This window comes from Hylobates moloch, unplaced genomic scaffold, assembly GCF_009828535.3.
Source record: "Hylobates moloch isolate HMO894 unplaced genomic scaffold, HMol_V3 SCAFFOLD_4, whole genome shotgun sequence".
NCBI classification, from domain to species: Eukaryota; Metazoa; Chordata; class Mammalia; order Primates; family Hylobatidae; genus Hylobates; species Hylobates moloch.
This window is the reverse complement of record NW_026652279.1, coordinates 9,278,764-9,299,082: the sequence shown is the minus strand read 5'-3', so window position 1 is coordinate 9,299,082 and position 20,319 is coordinate 9,278,764. Positions and strand designations below refer to the sequence as shown.

Below are 20,319 nucleotides of genomic sequence, written 5' to 3'. Positions count from 1 at the left end.
TCACACACTGGGGCCTGTCAGTGGGTTGGGGGTAGGGGAGGGTCTGAGAGAGGAACGGATTTAAATAACAGAAATAACAGAAAATTAGGAGAAATATCTAAGGTAGATGATGAGTTGATGGGTGCAGCAAACCACCATGGCTCATGTATACCTATGTAACAAACCGGCAGGTTCTGCATATATATCCCGAAACCTAAAGTATAATTTTAAAAAGTATACTTAATTATTGTTAATGACTGTACGTATGGCGTTTTATTGTTTCATTATTTGGTACATAAAATTTATTTTCCCAATAGTGTCTAAATGTTGGTGGACATTTGGATTATTTCTAGTTTTTTCACTATTATAACTACATTGCAGTGAAAATCTTTAGTTCTCTTGTCAATTTTCATGGAAGTAGGATTGCACTTGCACTATCAAAGGATTTTTTGTGAGCCCTAAGCAGGTGGCCCTCCTAATTGCCTTCAAAGATTCCAGGTACTTTTGAACTGTTGTGCATTTTTCAGCTGTATGAAATAAGTTGCCCAGCCTGACTCCTTGATTTGCACTGGGCTCAGGAGTCTGTGAGAGGGAGTTTGATTTCAGTCTGCATTGGCTGTCTGAAGAATGAGTTCCTCTAAAGAGCAGAACAGGTTGGAGAGGTGAAGGGTTCCTGAGGGATGATGTGTCTGAATGAGAAGAAGACGACTGGGCGGCAGGGCTTGGTGATTTGCAGGCACAGAGGTCTCAGGTTTAGTGTGAAGTGGTGCCTGATTGAGCCAGATTCTTCCCAGGAGGGTGTTCATATAGTCCATGCTGTAAAGGAAAAAACTGTTGCTAAGGGCTCAGCCACACAGCTTTAGGATCCCCTCTGAAAGGACCTACTTGTGTGAAGGTGAAGGATTTTCCTCATTTGTGGACAGGAATACTTAGAGAAAACTAGCAGGAGTATGGTCCAGAGACCATAGGCAGTGAATGATGGCAGTGAACAGACAGCAGGGCAAAGATTGTGGACAGTAGTTGTGATTGCCTATGAGGGTGCCTATCACCAATGGAGGAGGGTCTGAGAGAGGAACAGATTTAAATAACAGAAAATAAGGAACATACAAGGTTTCTAATAAAGAAGGTGGATGATCTCTAAAATTAGTAATACTGCTGTAAAAGTGAAACAAACATCTTTAAATATAGGTGCAGCCATACATTTTAAATTTCACGGTTATTCCAATTGGCTCTGCAAATGAAACCTTCATAAGTTTATGTTCCACCAGCAGGATATGAGTGTGTGCACACCGAGAGCTGTTCTGGCTGTTGCCACCTTTTGTTCTTCCCTTCCTCATCACTGGTTATGGTCGACGAGAGAATCCCCTTAATGTCAAGTAGCCTTCAATAATATGCAACTAAAGGAGAGGTGGATTCTGAAGCAACTCAGAAACGTTTCAGAGCTGTTCATTTTGAACCCGCAACACTTGTAGGCTCTGCTGTCAGATGTTTTAGCTATCAGGTGTGATGACTTGCACTGTGTCACCTTGTTTAAGCTGGAACTACATTTTCCAGAATCCCCTTCCCTGTATAGTTTTGGGTTCGAGTTGACTAAAAGAGGAGTTTGCACAGAATTTGCGATTACTCCCTGCAGTTCATTGTGATTAGGTAGTGACAGACAAATGTGGAGATGTTAGCAAGAGGCTCCAGCCTTTTCTTGCTCTTCTCTGCACTGTGTCCAGCTGTTTGTCCCAAGTGCTGATCCTGCTGAGCAATATGGACCCAGGCCCATCATGAGATGCTTGGTGTCTTAGTCTATTTAGTGTTGCTGTAAAAGAGTACCTGAGGATGGGTAATTTATTTATTTATTTATTTTTAAATTTAATTTTGTTTTATTTTAAGTTCCAGGTAATCTATTCATAAGGGATCCTCTCCCATGACCCAAGCACCTCTCATTAGGCCTGTCCTCCAACACTGGGGGTCAGATTTCAATGAGAGATTTTGTGGGGACAAGCATCCAAACTGTAGCACTTGGCAGCAAGTCCCAAGTCCTTTTCCCCAGCTCCTCCTTTGCCATCCACTTCTCCATCTGGAGGGGCCGATTCCTCCGCTTTGCTGGCTGGGGACTCCTAGGACTCTCCAACCTCACTTTTAGACCTGCCCTTTCTCAGCACCTCTTGCAATTGTGCAAGCTTTGATTCCTATAATAAATCCCTTGTCTATAAGTCATAGTAGTTCTGCCTCCTTAATTGAACCCTAGCTGACTCACACCTTTGGTTTGAAAATCAGAGGGAAACATGATTTTTTTATAGCTAGTTTTCCTTAACTTCCTTTAAATACATACACATAATACAGCAGAAATACTTTCGGCTTCCATAAATGCATTTTATCTTCCATGACTGTTTCCAGCATCTCTTGAAATTACAAGTGTTACACAGGTATTTTTACTGTCAATGTATATCATAATAGGATTGCTTTGTCCTGTAATTAATCAGTAGAGATTTCTTCTGGAAGTTTGTTCTTTTGAAGAAACTTGTATTTTTCTGAAAAACTGTCATTTCTTCAAGTGGCTTCATTTGCAAAAGATTTGTTTAATGTCCTATGGTTTCATTCTTACAATGTTAGAAGTTCTTTAATTAGTTACAGGTGTTGAATGAGGTCACCTGGGAATTTTTTTTTTTTTTTTTTTTTTGCCATCAGTGTTAGGGAGTTCTGTCCTAAGGCTTTTATGTAGAAATGTATCTTTTAATATAATTGACACAATGTAAGTTTGGCTTACTAGTTTTTAAACTGCATGAAAAGAGCAAGATTGTCTCTTTTACTGAGAACAGTAAGATGTTACAACTGAATTGGGTTTTTCTAGAGGTAATTTTTATTTAGCTTTAAAAATTTTATCACCAACAAAATGTGTATTAACGGTTATGAAAGCAATAAGTAAGATTAGTGACAAGATAGAAGAGTAGCCTAATTTATATTACAGATTTTAATGTGGCCTATAATATAGTAATAAATATATAATATTTTTAAGAGTATGGCAAATATGAAAAAGTATGATTTAATAAACTTTAATTTAGAAATTTTTATAGGGACTAAAATTAAAATTATTCCATCAAAAGCATAAATATATTTTGTATTAAGATATTATCATTTTTAAACAATCAAACTCTTCAAAATGGCATTATCATGCCCCCACAGTATCCAAAGAAAGGATTTTTTTTTCATAATATGGAATCATATTCAAAAGGAAATTTTAGATTTAAAACTTACATGAAAGCCTTATCAGTTAAGGATTTCTTGATCTGAAATAATATCTCCCTGGATAACTTCCTATTTGTATCATAAAATCCTTGTCCTGGAGATGGTTCTATTTCTGTCTTTTACTTATATTTGAAAGTGGCTGTTTTAGACATATATGATTCAAATCTCTGATGGGCAGCAGTCTACTGGAGAGCCACGTATCTCCAGTCTCATTCAGTCAAATGATGTGACCAACGGCGAAATGATTTATTCTAATGTGCTGTATGTTTGAAATTCTCTGTCCCAAATTTGAAAAGTCCATGTCAGACATGTTGAAAGCTGAAATAATTATTTCAGTCTCAAAGATGCCTTTGGACATATGGAGAATTATCACAGTATCATCTTATTCCCATTGACCCAGTTACAACTTGTGGAAATATATGTCAGTCTATAGGTGATATTATAGTAATGATTGAAGATTGGTAACTCTCTATTTTTATGTTCAGGTTCTGAAGTCATAAAACAAACATAGAAGTGAGCTCATTTCCTTTGGGAAATTGGCACCAAGGCCTCTAACTTATCTCTATATAATTGTATATTCTTTATTGAAGTTCATCTTTACACAATATCTATTGACTCTTCTCTTGCCTTTCACTTTCCCTTCTCCTTGCCTTCTGGTAATAGGTAAATCTGAAATTCTGAAATACAATTTAACTTTCTCAATTAGGAATTCTATCAACTCTCATGAAAGGTGATTGCCATGTTACATATTACACAATGCAATTGTGCTGAGAACTGGATATTCCAATTTTGCCCCAGACAGTGAACCATAGAAATCAGTTTCCGCAAGTCCGGTATTATTGACTCCAAATAGATGATCATTGTAGTAGTCATCTCATTGCAGTATCAGTGATACATTTAGCATTTAGGAAAGTATTATATTTTAGAAAGGAGCAATGCTGAATAAAAACCAACTCAGTAACACAAATAGTTGACTCATCACTGAACTGTTTTTAAAAAATAGTTGAAAATAACTTACTTTTGTCAATATATTTGATTAACATTTCAGACATTTACTATGATTCCTATTATAGCTCTGAAATATGTCTTGTGAGCATTACTTTGTGTAAATATGTTTTCAGAAAGCCATCTCTAAGAAAATTAAGTGAACCACATTTTACAAAGCTTGTTTAATTAAAAATGTGTATTCTATTTAGATTATGCTTTTCTTAAAAAATCGATTTTTTTCCCTTTAAATCTACTGCTTCCAAGAATGTTTATTATCTAGCATGTGACTGTTGGAGATCTATAAAAATTGTTATAAAACTGTATTATAATTAGAATAACACTTGTGGTAAAGAATGAAAATAAAACATTTTTAAAAGCATTGTTATAATTCAGCTAATAGAGTAAAGAAAGACCACAGAGTGAGGTTTTGCTTAGACTTTTTAAATGGCTCTAAATATTGTTCTCTTAAGTGATATTGTGTTTGAGAGTGTTACATGTTTATAAGTTTGTCAGATATGTCTTACAGTGTTTTCTACTAAAATATATGTAAATTCTAATAAACTTGTTCCCATTAAACTGAGTGAAAACCTAGCCATGAGTACTGGTTATTTTCAGAAACTCACTAAGAAAGGAACAACATTTAGTGAAGGCATTGCATACTTAGGCTACTGCATATAAAAATAGCAATTAAGAGCAAAGACTTGGGAGTTATCCAGACCCAAGTCATACCAACTCAGAGTCCAATAATATAATTATCAATGTCTAGGTTGCAGTCTACTTCTATATAAAATCTATTTTATGCCTGTAATCCTAGCACTTTGGGAGGCTGAGGTGGGCAGATTGCCTGAGCTCAGGAGTTTGAGACCAGCCGGAGCAACATGGGAAACCTCATCTCTGCTAAAAATACAAAAACTTAGCTGGGCATGGTGGCATGTGCCTGTAACCCCAGCTACTCGGAAGGGTGAAGCAGGAGAATCGCTTGAACCCGGGAGGCAGAGGTTACAGTAAGCCAAGCTCACACCACTGCACTCCAGCCTGGGTGACAAAGTGAGACTCTGTCTAAAACAAAAAACAAAAAAAAACCCAACACCTATTAGAGTTATTTTTTTCCTCTGTCCTTTTAGCTTGTTTTTCTAAAGGATGGTTAAGTCATCTTATTCAGACAAAAATTGCATTTTATGTATGGGATTTTTTTTTTTTTCTTTTCTAATACTGTTCGGGATTGGGGCAAGAGGCAATGTTAAAAAAAACAGAAATTTGGGTTTTGGAAGAGATCAGATCTTTAAATAAATAGAAACAGTGACATTTAGTACATGTGAATCAATTTGGTAAATACTGAATGAAGAGATGAGTTACTGTTGAGTGGGATTTAGTCATCTTAATTTTCAGCACCTTGAGTAAATAAGCGTTGAATTAAATTACTTCATGAGAGTTTTTCTCAAGATGAGAAAACTTGCTTTACTTTGGGCTGCTGACTTGCTGACTTACTATATTGATTTAGTGCTTGAGATGTAATCAGAAGAGATGATTTTAGTGAACTCATTTTTGGCCTGGGGTGTATGTTGCAGATGTGCGTACGTTGTTGTCTGTTTCCATTTGTCCTGATCTGTGGTTTCAGAGTCTCTGAGCTGGTTGCTTGTTCTGCCAACTGTTTTGCATGGAATCCTTTTGACTGGAGGTCAAATAGTGACACGTTTAATTGACAACATTTCATTGAGGATACAACTGTTTCTGTGACTTGATGGTTAGTGACTAAAGCTGATCTAATCAAGCCTATGTAGTGCCAATTAACAATGCCCAATTAGGTATTCTCTTTGGCTTTCAAGTTTTGCTGCTGGAAAGCTCAGAGAGGAAAGCATCTCTTCAGGATGACAAGGATATGAAAAATGATAATGGCAATGGAATGCCAGTTATTTTAAAGAATTTGAGGTGGTCACAATTAAAAATTTGAGTAGACAGCAAAAAGTATTTTTTCCAGTTGATGTCTTCCAAAGAAAAATAGAAAATGTCTTCCTGTGTGCCATTTTTTCTTAATTGCTGAAAATTATTATAATGATGATAGCTATCATATTTTGACTTTAAAAAAATGTGCCAGGCACTTTACTATATTTCATTTATTCTTCACATCATCCTTACACTGTAGACTTCTTTAATATGACTGCTTTACAGAACAGCATGCTACTTTTACCTTTCTGAATCTCAGTTGTTTCTTCTCTACGAAGAAAGTGATAGGTGGAGTTGGAGATTTTACCCAGGTCTGTTTAACTCCAATATCCTTGCTCTTACTACTGTTCTTGCAGTATGCTAAATATGCAATGTATTCATTTTACTTGGTTGCTTTCCTTGTGAGTTTCTGACAATTAATTTGTCTTCTACTCAGCTTGATGGAAACCAGTTTATTATAAGACAGGACTTGACCGATGTTGTGATGGTTCATATCCAGGGCAGAAATTATTGCCAGAGGGTACACAGGACAGCACTCTAAGAAAAAACTGTGTTTGCTTCTGAGGAAAAGGTGGGCTTCAGCTTTCTGAGTGTAAGCAAATATAGGAGACAAGAAGACTAACCAGTGAAGACAGTGAAGGAGCCTCAATGGTGTGACATCAGCTGTCCGAATGCCTTCTGTAAAATACCTCTGTAGCTCCCCATTGCCTTGATGATAAAACCTTCCACGGCTCTTTCCGTGTGAACCTTTACCTGCTTGCCTGTGAGTAACAGTGATGATGACAGTGACAGTAATAGCTGAAATAACCAAAGTTAATGGAGCGCTTGTTAGTTTTTTGGTTTAGCCATCTCTGTAATGATCCCTTTCATTCTTTACAATATACAAAGGTAATAAATGAACTAACTGGTCGAGGTAATAGTTTTTAATTAATCACGAGTTTTCAGGCTCTGGGATTAAGCATTCATGTGGGTTCATTTAATTTTTAAAACAACCTTCGTCATCATTTCACAGTTGAATAAACCGAGTTTCAGAGACATTAAGTAACTTGCCTAATGTCACACAGCTGGGTGAGGGATGAAGGCCAGATTGATACCTGGGTTTGCAGATTCTAAATCTGGTATACTGAACCAGAATACTCTCATGGCCTTATAGGGGATCAGTTGGGTTCTCTGATTTTAAATAAAGATGACTCACAAACAGAGGATATCAGCTGTGGTCTGCAGATGTGTGCTGTTTGGTTCATTAAACATATTTGATTTGGAGGCAGTTTTTGTTTTTGTTTTGTTTTGTTTTGGTGGTTGGGGAGGGGAGCTACCCTGTTTGCTAAAGGCCCCATTTGTCACTGGGCTACTTCATGCACCCAACTTCCCTGCAAAGGAAGATATTTGTGTTAATAACTCTCGTCTGAAAAGTCAAGATTAGAGAGTTGTTTCATTCATGGAGTGTGATGAGAAATAAAGATTCCACAACCACTTTCCCCCAGGATATTTTGTTACCTTGCCAATAATTTTAAAATATTGCTTGCTTTTAGTTGTAATCCATTTCCTCCTCCCTTGCCCAACCCTATCGATATATAGAACAACTGCTCAGAAAACTGTTGGTTTCCAATAATGCAGTTATTAACTATGACCTTTGTGTCTTGTCTTTAAACCTTCCCCCACATAATCCAGTCTTCCCTTTGACATCTCTGATGGTTAGCACCTCCTACTGGCCGACTGGTGCCTCTGCCACATGGAGTACCATTACATAGTAAAACTAATACCTCCTTCCAGGATTTATTTAGCTTCTTCTGACACACTCAAAAGAGCAAGGGAACACATGCCTTGCTTTCCCTTGGGAAGGTCAAGTATTAGATGATTAAACTGGTAGGAAGCATTTGAATATCCTCAGTAAACAAGCTTTGTATTTTGGCACGTAGATTTTTTTTGAAGTTCTTCACTGCATTTATTTTCAAAGTTAGTTTGAGAGAGCTTTTACCAGTTACTTGGAAGTTATGTGCCATTATTGGTTTCCTTATTGCTTAAAAAACAAAAAAAGAACTTAAAATCAGCTACCAACTCTGGATTTTTCTTTTTCAGATGCAAAAGAAATTGTTTTAAAAGCCCAGATCTTAGCTGGTGGAAGAGGAAAAGGTGTCTTCAATAGTGGTTTGAAAGGAGGTGTTCATTTAACAAAAGAGTAAGTCTGGAGGTTGTTATTCCTTGTCTTTTGGCAGTTACGGAAAATCTTGCTCAAGATGGAAAGGCACACTGAGGATGGTTGTGGTGGGGTAGGAGCAGGCCAAAGCAACTAGAAGAAACTGAAATCATAGGTAGAGGGCTCTGGCAGTGCCCTAGTTTTGCTTCTGCTCCCACAAAATGACTTTTCTTACTAATTGGTGAAAACTTGGCAGACCTTCTGTCCTAGACAATCAATGATTCATCATAAATGTTGGAAATGATACCACTTCCAACTGAAATGCTCCTTCCATAATGTCACTCCTCTATTCAAGAACCTGCAGGGGACTCCCCATTACCAGTGGCATCTGGGGTACCTCCCCTCTGATAGTCCAAGCCTTCCTTTATTTGAGCCTGTCTTTTCAACTTCATCTCCTGCATCTGCTAGCACTGAACGCTTTTCTCTCCTCCCTGTTCCTGTCACACATCTTTTTACTATTTACTTTGATCTTTACCCTCTTCCTTTCCCTCTCATTGTTCAATATCTCCCCAGTTTTCCACTGTCGGATCTTCAGTCAACTCTTATCTGAATCTGGTGTGCATTTCAGCATTCTCTCTTTACTGTGACTGTAACTTTTTTGGGTGAAGAGGTCACAAAGCATCTTTTGTTTAATTTATTCATTCATGAACTCATTTTTATTTTGCTCTCAGTGAGCTTCTAGTACAGTGCTAAACATGCAGCACATAAGCAGAAAGACTCACGGATTTTGTGAGGGTGAAGGCGAACCCTTCGCAATGTAGACATGAGGCTCTGTGTAAGGACTCTGCTTTACATGATTTTCAACAAACATTCATTTTCTGCTTGTTTTCTCTTTCTCTTAGCCCTAATGTTGTGGGACAGCTGGCTAAACAGATGATTGGGTACAATCTAGCGACAAAACAAACTCCAAAAGAAGGTGTGAAAGTTAACAAGGTAATATGGATACTTTGGGTCATTTTCCATATATGTGTTAAAAAATAGAAAAGAAAACCATCCTTTAGTTTTTGACAGAATCTAATGAAGTATTGCTCTTTGGCAGTGTTCCATTTTATTTTTTAAAGCTCATCTAATCCGTTTAGTAAGTAGTATGTCTTGGAGGAGAAATAAAAAGGGCTCTATGATAGTAATATTATTTATTATCATTAGCATTTAGCAAAAGTGGGTGAGAGTGAGTGACCGAGCAATGGCTTTCCCTCTGAGAACACAGATGTGTTCTATTTAGTTGAGAAGCACTTGCTATGACAGCCTTATACTCAGTGAGGGACATTCGCTGCTCCCACACAGTGGCCTTCAACCCCAGGCGTGTCTGTCAGAATTACCTATTGTGGTTGTTTTTCTAAATGCCCCATTCCTTATTTTAGGATGACTATAATTTTGAGCCATTTTTATTGCTGAGGGTATATTGCGTTAGGAAGGTCAGCTGAAGTACGCAAGTATGTATAGCATGTGGACACACACCCCTCATCCACACATAGAAAATAAAGCCCAGAGGAAAGGGGCCTGCCTCAGTCATGAAATTGTGAGTGGTAGAGCTGAGACCAGAACCTAACTCTCCCTCCTGCCAATCTACCTTTCACCATCCCTTTTGTGTATCCAGACACTGGAACTAGCTACCTGGGTTGCAGGATCCAGTGCGAAATAAAAAGTCAGGGACCCGTGTTAAAATTTCAAGACAGCTATAGCTAAACATTAAATCCCTATACAACTACACAGATCACATGTATCAGCCCTGAAAAGCATCCATGGTTAGAAGGTCCTGTCCTAACAGCGAATTAGGGTCCCACATTTTGGGGTGGCAGCTGTCTGCTCCATTGACATAGCATCACAGATCAGTGGTCTCTACCAGTGCACCATGCTGCAGGACACTGCAGTGGTAACATCCTGTTTTTACTTCTCAGGGAGAGTTTTGTGGAAAACTCTTAAGTTGTTGTGTTTTTTTAATATCTTTTTAAAATATTTAATTTAATGTATTTCTTAATATATATTTTTAATATTTTTATAATATGTTTTGTTAATTTTTGTGGGTACATATATTTATAAGTAGGTGTATATATTTATAAGGTACATGACATGTTTTGATACAGGCATACAATGTGTAATAATCCCATTACAGTCCTTTTTCTTGCTATGTAGCAATCTGTGATATGGATATACCTACCACAGTTTGTTTAACCATCATCTGTTGAAAGACGTCTGGGTTGGTTCATTTTTGGCTATTACAGATAAAGCCACTCTAGACATTCGTGAACAGGTTTTTGGTATAAATATAAATCTTCATTTTGGGGGATAATTTTTGGGTTATATGGAAGTTGTATGATTAGTTTTTTAAAGAAACTGATGAATGTTTTTCGGTATGGCTGTTCCATTTTACATTGCCATCAGCAATGTGTAAGTGATCAGGGTTCTCCACATTCTAGCCTGCATTTGGTGGTGGTGGTATTATTTAGCCATTCTTATGGGTGTGTAGTGATATTTCATTGTGATTTTAATTTGCATTTCCCTAATGGCTAAAGATGTTGAACATCTTTTCATGTGCTTATTTGCCATCTGTAGATTGTGATTGGTGAATTATCTGTTCATGGATGCTATGGTCTGAATGTTCCCTCCAAAATGCATGTTGAAATTTAATCCCCATTGTGGTGGCATCAAGAGGTAGAGCCTGTCCTCATGAATGGATTAGTGCGGGCTTGTCCAACCCATGGCCCACAGGCCACAGGCATCCCAGGATGGCTTTGAAAGTGGCCCAAGACAAATTTGTAACCTTTCTTAAACATTATGAGAGTTTTTTTGCAATTTTAGTTTCTTAGCTCAGCTATCGTTAGTGTTAGTGTGTTTTATGTGCGGCCCAAGACAATCCTTCTTATTCCATTGTGGCCCAGGGAAGCCAAAATATTGGACATCCCTGGTAGTGCTTTATAAAAGGGCTGAAGGGAACTAGCTTACACCTGTTTTGCATTTCCACTTTCTGCCATGTGAGGATGAAGCAAGGAAGGCCATGTCACTAAATGGCAGTGCACTGATCTTGGACTTCCCAGCCTCCAGAACTGTGAAACAATATATTTTTGTCCTTTGTGAATGACCAAATGTCAGGTAGTTTGTAACAGCAGCATGAAGAGACAAAGCAAATTTCTTTTGGCCATTTTCTAATTAGATTATGTTTTTACTATTGAGTTTTGAGTTGTTCTAGGTACTAGTCCACTGTTGGATATGTGCTTTCTAAGTATTATCTGTTACACTATATAACGTATATATTCATTTTTTCAACAGGGTCATTTGCAGGGCAAAAGTGTTTAATTTTGATGAAGTCTAATACATCAATATTTCCTTTATGGATTATACATTTTTAGTTTCAGGTCTAAGTCCTCTTTACCTTGCCCTTCATAATAAAAATTTTCTCATGTTTTTTCTAGATGTTGTATAGTTTTATGTTTTATATTTAGGTTTGTGATCCATTTTGAGTTAACTTTTGAATAAGTTGTGAGACTGAGGTCAAGGTTATTTTTTAAGGGGCAAGAGGGCTATAATATTCAATTGCTCCTGCACTATGTTTTGAAAAGGCTTATCTTTTCTCCATTGAATTGCTTTTACATCTTTGTCAAAATTCAGCTGGGCATATTTCTTTGGTTCTGTTTTGGGGTTCTCTGTTTTGTTCCATTGATCTTTGTGGCTGTCCCTCCACCAATACCACAGAGTCTTAATTACTGTATTTATATAAATTCTGAAATTGAGTAGAATAACTCTTCTCACTTTATTCTTCTTTTCCAAAACAGTTTTACCCGTTCTAGTTCCTGTGCCTTTTTATGTACAATCTAGAACAATTTTGTCTTTATCTACGAAAAAATCTTGCTGAGATTTTGATAGGAATCTTATTAAACCTGTATATGAATTTGGAGGGAATTGATTTTTTGTTATGTTAAGCCTTGCAACCCATGAATATGATATGTCTCTCCTTTTTTTAGGTCTCCTTTGATTTATTTCATCAGCATTGTATTGTTTTCAGCATATACGTTTGGTGTATGTTTTGTCAGACTTACACATACATTCATCTCTTTTAAAGCAATTACAAGTGGCATTGGATTCTTAATTTCAGTGTCCAACGTGCTCATTGTTAGTTGGTATTGATTTCTTTTTAAATGCTTGTTGAAGTTCCCTAGTGAAACGTGAGCCTAGAGATTTCTTTGTCTGTGCCCGTTAATGTTTTTGGGTTGCTGGCTTCTCTAGCACCCAGCACACTGCCTGAGATTTATGAGGCCAAAGAAAACACAGGAGACTCACTACCGTGTGCTTCCTTAGACCTCAAGCTCCCTAGCTAGTCTCCCTTCTTCTCTATAACTTTCAGAGTCACCTTAAGTTTTATGTATATATATGTCCAAGGTTTTTATTTGTACTTAGCAGGAAGAATAGGGAAAAATGTGTCTACTCCATCTTCTCAGAAGTAGAAGTCCACAGATTATAGAACCTTTTGATTCTAAATTTGTTTGAGAAGCTATTTAAACACATACACACATTTATACACATCAGATATTTGTTTTCCAAGTCTGTGCCAATGTGTTATGTGTTCCTGGGGCTAGTACTAGGGCCTGTGAGACAGTGCTACTCATCGTGCAGTCCAGGATTCAGTACCAATAGTGGTTACTGCTCTGTAATCAATTTAAAATTCAAGAATGTACTTTTAATCTTCTGTGTTCATGGATGCGTTACAAATAGTTTGTACACTAGCACTCATCTCCTGACCACAATTCAGTGGTAGATAGGTCAAAAAAAGTTAAAAAGCTTTCTATACTGGTGGATTCCACAAAGACAATGTGTCAACATATTCTTTGTGTAACTCACAGGTGAAGCTCTTTTGAAATGTTTCTAATGGAGTTGCTCAGGGATGAGTATTTGTGGATTCCATTTAGATTTCTCTATAACACTTCCTAAAATACCCTGTCATCCTCGGTCATTTGGAAGGCATGACGATGTCAACAAACTGGTCTTTGTTGTATAAAATTTCTTGAATTATCTCTTGATAATTATCATTTTCCTGGTGGCATTTTCTTGAAGAGTCATACGTTATTCCTAGGAAGCAAGAGCTGTTTCAGACAGCAGCTAGGCTTCACAAATAGAAATTTGGTGGAATACAGAGCACATCTGTCAACATTTTTGAAGATTAAGAAGTGTGTGTGTGTGTATACAACAGAATAAATATTCTATTTTTTTTTTGAAGACTAATGATAATGATAATATATAGAGGGCCTAGTACAATCTGTACCATGAAGTAAGAATTTCATAGTTTGTAACAATTATTTAACCCTAATTATAAGTTTATCAATGACTTCTAGACTTTGTGTTATTATAACTATTATCACTTGTGTTGACAACGTCGGTAGACCCTCCAAGGGTAAAGAATGTATCTTGTTTGACCTTGTATCCCCTGTAACAAGTATGGCTTTTAAAACATTGTAAGTACTAAATAAATATTTTTGAATGCATGTTGATAAAAAAAAAAGAATAGGATTAAGTATTATTCACTAAACTAACTCTGCATTAGAAAATGAACAGTATTATGCCAGTAGACCTGAAAGCATATACCAAACACATTCTTCATTTTGTATTTTGTGCCAATCAAATGTCTTAAAACAGCTTTCTCTTCTAGAGAAAGTTTTAGAAGAAATGATTATCTTAATTTCTTAAAATGTTTGTATTAATGTTGATGCTTAGAAAGGCAGACTTTATGTTATTTCTATAAACGACAAGTTGTTACTGTATTTTATAAGGAAAGAATAGGGCTAAGTATTTTTGCTTCAAATATTGTCCTACACCTCAATCAGAAATTCTGAAAGAATTGACAGTTTCAGGCAACCTGAAGACAGAGAATTAGGTGCTGACTGATGATTTGACCTTCATTGTTGGTGAGAACAACCAACTTGAAATCAGAATGGTTCTGTGCTAATTCTAACACCGTGTGCTGAGAAATAGTTTTTATGTACTTATGAACTTCCATTTCTGATAAATCAATATAAAGACCTGTATATTTTATTTTTAGCTAATGGTAAATTCAACAAAAGTTTGAAAAAGAGGAGTTCTGTATTCATTACATTATAGCTTTTTAGATCATCATATGTTTATCCCATTTCATGTGACCTAAAACTTAAGTGTTTTTGTGGTATCTGAGTAGTTAAAATCTAATGCTACTTAATCTACAACTTTTTTTTGTGCAACCCATCACTAAACTACTTGTAAGAAAAGCAATGTGGCTGGGCACGGTGGCTCACACTTGTAATCCGAGCACTTTGGAGGCCGAGGTGGGCAAATCACGAGGTCAGGAGATTGAGACCACGGTGAAACCCCGTCTCTACTAAAAATACAAAAAATTAGGCCAGGCGCGGTGGCTCATGCCTGTAATCCCACCACTTTGGGAGGCCGAGGCGGGCGGATCACGAGGTCAGGAGATCGAGACCATTCTCGCTAACACGGTGAAACCCCGTCTCCACTAAAAAATACAAAAAAATTAGCTGGGTGTGGTGGCGGGCACCTGTAGTCCCAGCTGCTCGGGAGGCTGAGGCAGGAGAATGGTGTGAACCCGGGAGGCAGAGCTTGCAGTGAGCTGAGGTTGTGCCACTACACTCCAGCCTGGGCGACAGGGCAAGACTCTGTCTCAAAAAAAAAAAAAAAAAAGAAAAGAAAAGCAATGTTAGTGCTTTCATTGTTTTCACATCTATTACTGATTATTTATGGGATTGTTTTTATATTATTCAGACATCCAAGACATCTTTCACTGTTCTTGTTAGGTGTGTAAGTTGGAACAACCTCTCTGAAGCACTTTGACAGTACTTGTGAACATTTTAAGTATTCACAGTTTAAAACCTAGACATTTCACTTTTAGGGTGCTTATCTACAGGGATAGCAAAAGAAGTGAACAAAGATATATGTACAAAAATACTCACAAAAGTAGCATTTTAGGAAAATTGCAGTTCATGTAAATGTCTGTCAGCAGGCCAGGCACCATGACTCATGCCTGTAATCCCAACACTTTGGGAGGCTGAGGCAAGTTTATTGCTTGAGTCCAGGAGTTTGAGACCAGCCTGAGCAACATAGCAAGACCCCATCTCTACAAAAAATAAAGCAAAAATTAAGTGGCTGTGGAGGCACGTGCCTGTAGTTTCGGCTACTCAGGAGGCTGAAGTGAGAGGATCGTTTGAACCTGGGAGGTCAAGGCTGCAGTGAGCCACGATTGTGCCATTGCACTCCAGCCTGAGAGCAACACAGCAAGACCATCTCAAAATAAATAAATAAATAAATAAATAAATAAATAAATAAATAAATGCAGGAACATGGTTAAATAAATATTGTCCTATAAATACCATGTAATCACAATGAAGAGAAAAGACCTTAGAAAGATTTTTAAGTTGTAGTATTAAGATTTTAAAGAAGAAGCCAGGCGTAGTGGCTTACGTCTATAATCCCAGCAGTTTGGGAGGCCGAGGCAGGTAGATCACTTGAGGTCAGCAGTTCAGGACTAGCCTGGCCAACATGGTGAATCCCCATCTCTACTAAAAATACAAAAATTAGCCAAGCACGGCAGCAGGCACCTGTAAGCCCAGCTACTCAGGAGGCTGAGGCATGAGAATCGCTTGAACATGGGAGGCAGAGGTTGCAGGGAGGCGGAGGTTGTAGTGAGCTGAGATTGTGCCACTGCACTACAGCCTGGGTGACCGAGTGAGACTCTGTCTTAAAAAAAAAAGATTTAAAAAAAGGAAGGCATCCTAGTGTGTATAATGTGCTTCCACATGTAGGATGATTCCATTACTGCAATGCTTGCAGATACATAGAAAAGGACTAGAATGTTAGCAGAGGTTTTTCCTGGTGGGGCTGTTATGTGCAGTTCAAGTCCTACAGAGCAAAAGGACACTTTGCTGAAGCAGTGGGTCCCCACTCAATCGTGGAATTGAATGACATTCTTCCATCCCACTTGTCCCTTTCCTAGTCATGCTCCTGGCAAGTTACCACATATTCCCAGAGGAACGGGTGCCTTTTTCTAGTTATCACAGAGGTTCCTGGTAGGTTCATATCTGCCCTGACTTCTGGGGCCCGAGGGTTTGTTTGAGGTAGAGCTGTGTAGCAGGGGGCTGCTTTCACTTTCTCATTTATATATTTTTGGTATCGTTTGTATTATTTTTGAACAAGCAAATATTCTTTTTGTAAATTAAAAGGAAGTATAAAATGAAATAAAATATAGTGATAGAAGAGACAAAAATATACAAACATATGAAGCATCAGACATACTGTAAAAGAATCCATCTGTGGCAATCATACTTGGTTTTCCACCAGTGAAATCTGAGAAAAGTCACTGTAGTAATATATATATGTACTGTTAATATCTCAAATTAAAATAACAGCCACTTCTCTAGGGTATTTCTTAAGCGACACAGTTTCTTGAGGAAGGACAAAAAAGAAGATTAAAGTGGGAAGGTTCCTTGAGGCAAACCAAATACCTGTCGCTGGAACAAGTTAACGGGATCCAAATTAAGGAGGTGAAAATGGGCATTGTGTGCACCATGATAGCAGAACTCTCAAAGCTCTGCAGACTCACTCCTTGGGCCTTAAGAGCCTGAAAATGAAGCCATTTGATTTGTGTAGCAAGTTTGTGTAGATTTCCAAGTAGAAATCAGCTTAATGCTGAATTAATTTGACTTTCCCACTAATGTGGTAGGTGATGGTTGCTGAAGCCTTGGACATTTCCAGAGAAACCTACCTGGCAATTCTGATGGACCGGTCCTGCAATGGCCCCGTGCTGGTGGGCAGCCCCCAGGGGGGCGTCGACATCGAAGAGGTGGCTGCTTCAAACCCAGAACTCATTTTTAAGGTATGTTTAAATTCCTGGCTACCTGCTATTAATTGATTGTTATTGTAGAAGTTGTTAAATATTTAATGTGGAGTCTAAGGCCAGGAGCAGTAAATCTGTCTCTACAATTTAAGGTATGAGGATGTTGAGCCCTTTTTCTTTCTGGGTATCCAGTTGAAAGTTGGGTGGAATCAATGTATTCAGTGTTCAAAGACTTTTTATCTTTGCTTTTCCCACCCTTCCTTCTTTCCTTCTTCCTGCCTTTTCTTCCTCCCTGATTCCTTTCCATCCAATCTTCCTCAATAATTAACCAATGGGAGAGGACTGCTATATTTTCACTTCTCATGGTTAACTCTCTTTCATTTAATATTATATATGATCTAGAAATTCTCTCCTAGGAGATGAATAAATTCTCTTTTAGCGGATGTGAACTAGAAACTGCCTTGAGGTCTCTCAGTACTGTTGATGTAAACTAGAATCTTTATGAAGTCCAGATTCTGTCAGTTATTTTCAATCCTTGAAATCTTGACTCATTTATTGATATTAAGATTAGTTTCAAGTTAGAGATCTGAGGTCAGATTTAATCAGAGTGCAAGTTTCTCAAAGTCTCCAAACCTCATTTTTAAATCAGTAAAATGAACATGGGGTGATTTCTACCCTGTGGGGTTATAAGGATTAAATGAGGTGATGTGTATAAAGTGCTTCTTAACCTACCTCAGCTATAAGGAGAAAAACATAAGTTTTCAGATCTAAAATTCAAGTTTTTAATCTGGGGTCTTGGGGTCAAAATTACATTAAAATTTTCCACCAGAAACATTCATTATTTCTTTTAGAAAATGACTTTTTGTTTCCCTTTGAAAAGGGGAGGTTTTATTTCTTAAATCTCTTTGTCTAAATAACGTACAATAGACACCCAGTTAGCATCCTCAACAGGTTCTTGGAAACTGCGACTCGAATGGAAACGATGTATAAGGAAACCAGTGTTACCATACATAGGCTAATTGATATAAACAAGAGTTAAGTTCCTATGGCATATTTCCGCTCACAGAAATGTCACCCAACTCCTAAATAAAGACCAACACACTTCTAATGTTACACATTGAAACAAATAGGAGCTATATATACGTTTCAGAAAGATTTCATAAAAACAAGTAAGATAATTATTTATCTAGTTATTCCAGCTCAGGGTCTCTGATGGCTAGAACACAGGGTGCAAGGAAAGAACCCACCCTGGATGGGACACCATCCCATTGCAGAACACACTCACACACCACACCCACACTCACACCCACTCAGACTGGGACTGTGTATACATGCCAGTTGACCTGACATGTACAGATTTGGGATGTGGGAGAAAACCAGGGGACCCAGAGAAAACCTACTCAGACAAGAGGGGAATGTGTAGACTCCACAGAGACAGTGGCCTTGGCTGGGAATTGATTTTTTTTTTTTTCTCAACCTTATAACAAAATGACCTTGAATGAAGTAACATTATTTGAAGACCTGCTGTACTCATAATTCAGTGATTGGTTTTAAAATATTTTCACTAATGTTATATATTTAAGTTAATTACCTTGGAAACTGAATTGAGACTTTTCATGCAGAGTTACCAATAACACCTAGCTGTTTTCAAAGTTCACATTATTTAAAGCAGGCCATTCTATTTGTTAAGAGGATGCATGAAGTAATGTGTAATGACAGTGCTCAGTTTCTTTGAGACAATAGCATTTTGTAGAGCTAAGGTAGCAGTAATAATTATCATCAATAGAGTGTTTAAATCATAAGTTAATATTTAACCTATCTATGACAGGCTTTAAACTTAACTAATAGTAGGCAGGAAAACCTTACTTTGGAAGCCTTCCAAAAGATGTCATAAAAATTAACTGACTAAATATTCGTCAGTGCCATCTGTATAGTAATTAAAAGTGAAAACCGGCATCAGATTTTCTTGTCAGCATGCCACTATGAAGAATTGTATAGTTTTTGGAAGGGCTGTTTTATAGATGGTCTGCTAATTAAAACATACCCTACAGGCATCTGCGGTAGCCCTGCTCAGAGATCTCTGGATAGATGCCACACTTTAATTACTCATTTGCAAATAAATACTAAGCATTTTCTTTTGAGGTTGTGAATCTTCTCAGTTGACTGTCTGAATTTTGTTTATTTGATTTATTTTTACTAGGAGCAAATCGACATTTTTGAAGGAATAAAGGACAGCCAAGCTCAGAGGATGGCAGAAAATCTAGGCTTCATTGGGCCTTTGAAAAGCCAGGTATATAAGCCATTGGGGGATGGTGCATCTGACTTGTTTCAGAAAACATTTGGGAACTTGCTTAATTGCCTCTAGTGTTTGTGATTACCAGGAAACAGGATTATTTATTGTTTTATAATTTTTTCCTCCAGCTGTTTATGATGAAGAAAAATATTTCCCTGATGTTTTAAAAGAGGATGTTTATGATGTGTCTTTCAATGTATTTTGGTATGTGTGTGCGTGTGTATTGCATCTGGACACATACACTTTATGATAGATGGTAATCTATTTTTTCTGTAGCATTGCTGGTACTTAGCCACCTGGCAGGCGTGTGATTCAGCTCATTCGAACTTTAGTTTCATCTTCTACAATATGGGAATGATTACAACTCCTGAGAGGCTTATTGTGGGGATTCAGTAGAATAATGTGTGGAAGTCCTTATTATAGTGCTCCATGAAGGTCTGCTCTTATTGGTATTAATATTAATAATACATGTTATTTAGCTAATTGCTATTCTTTCATAGCTAATGGGCATTCAAAATGAATATTGATGGCATAAAGTTGATATTTTATTGAGAACAGCTTAAAATATGCCAATTTTGTAATAATATCCCTTGGCTTGAAAGACCAAAACATTGGCCTCAGAGCTGTTGAGGGACAGAATCTGTCTTAGCATCGTCCCCTGCTCTGCCTTTGTTCCAGCTCATGGCACCTGATTATGTGTCTAGTGGGGCAAGCTTCCTAGTCCCACAGCTAAATCAGATAAACTTACTTTTTCCTTCCTCTGTTACTCAGAGAGGCCACCTTAATGGCCCTAGATTGTGTACATGTGTGCGTGTGTATGTTCTCTGGCTTGGGGCTTTATGAAAAGGTTACAGAGTATGTCCTTAAATTTGG

At 37.5% G+C, this 20,319-nt stretch overlaps 1 protein-coding gene across 3 annotated transcripts in view; it reads left to right on the top strand.

The window, feature by feature from the left end:
- Nucleotides 1-20,319, top strand: part of SUCLG2 (succinate-CoA ligase GDP-forming subunit beta) — a 374,531-nt gene that overhangs the window by 131,375 nt on the left and 222,837 nt on the right. For all 3 annotated transcript variants that reach the window (XM_058437145.1, XM_032149461.2, XM_058437146.1), the window contains exons 3-6: nt 8,227-8,326; nt 9,187-9,277; nt 17,040-17,192; nt 19,354-19,443. In XM_058437145.1, the coding sequence (XP_058293128.1) occupies nt 8,227-8,326; nt 9,187-9,277; nt 17,040-17,192; nt 19,354-19,443 (434 nt within the window). The remainder of the gene's footprint in view (nt 1-8,226; nt 8,327-9,186; nt 9,278-17,039; nt 17,193-19,353; nt 19,444-20,319) is intronic.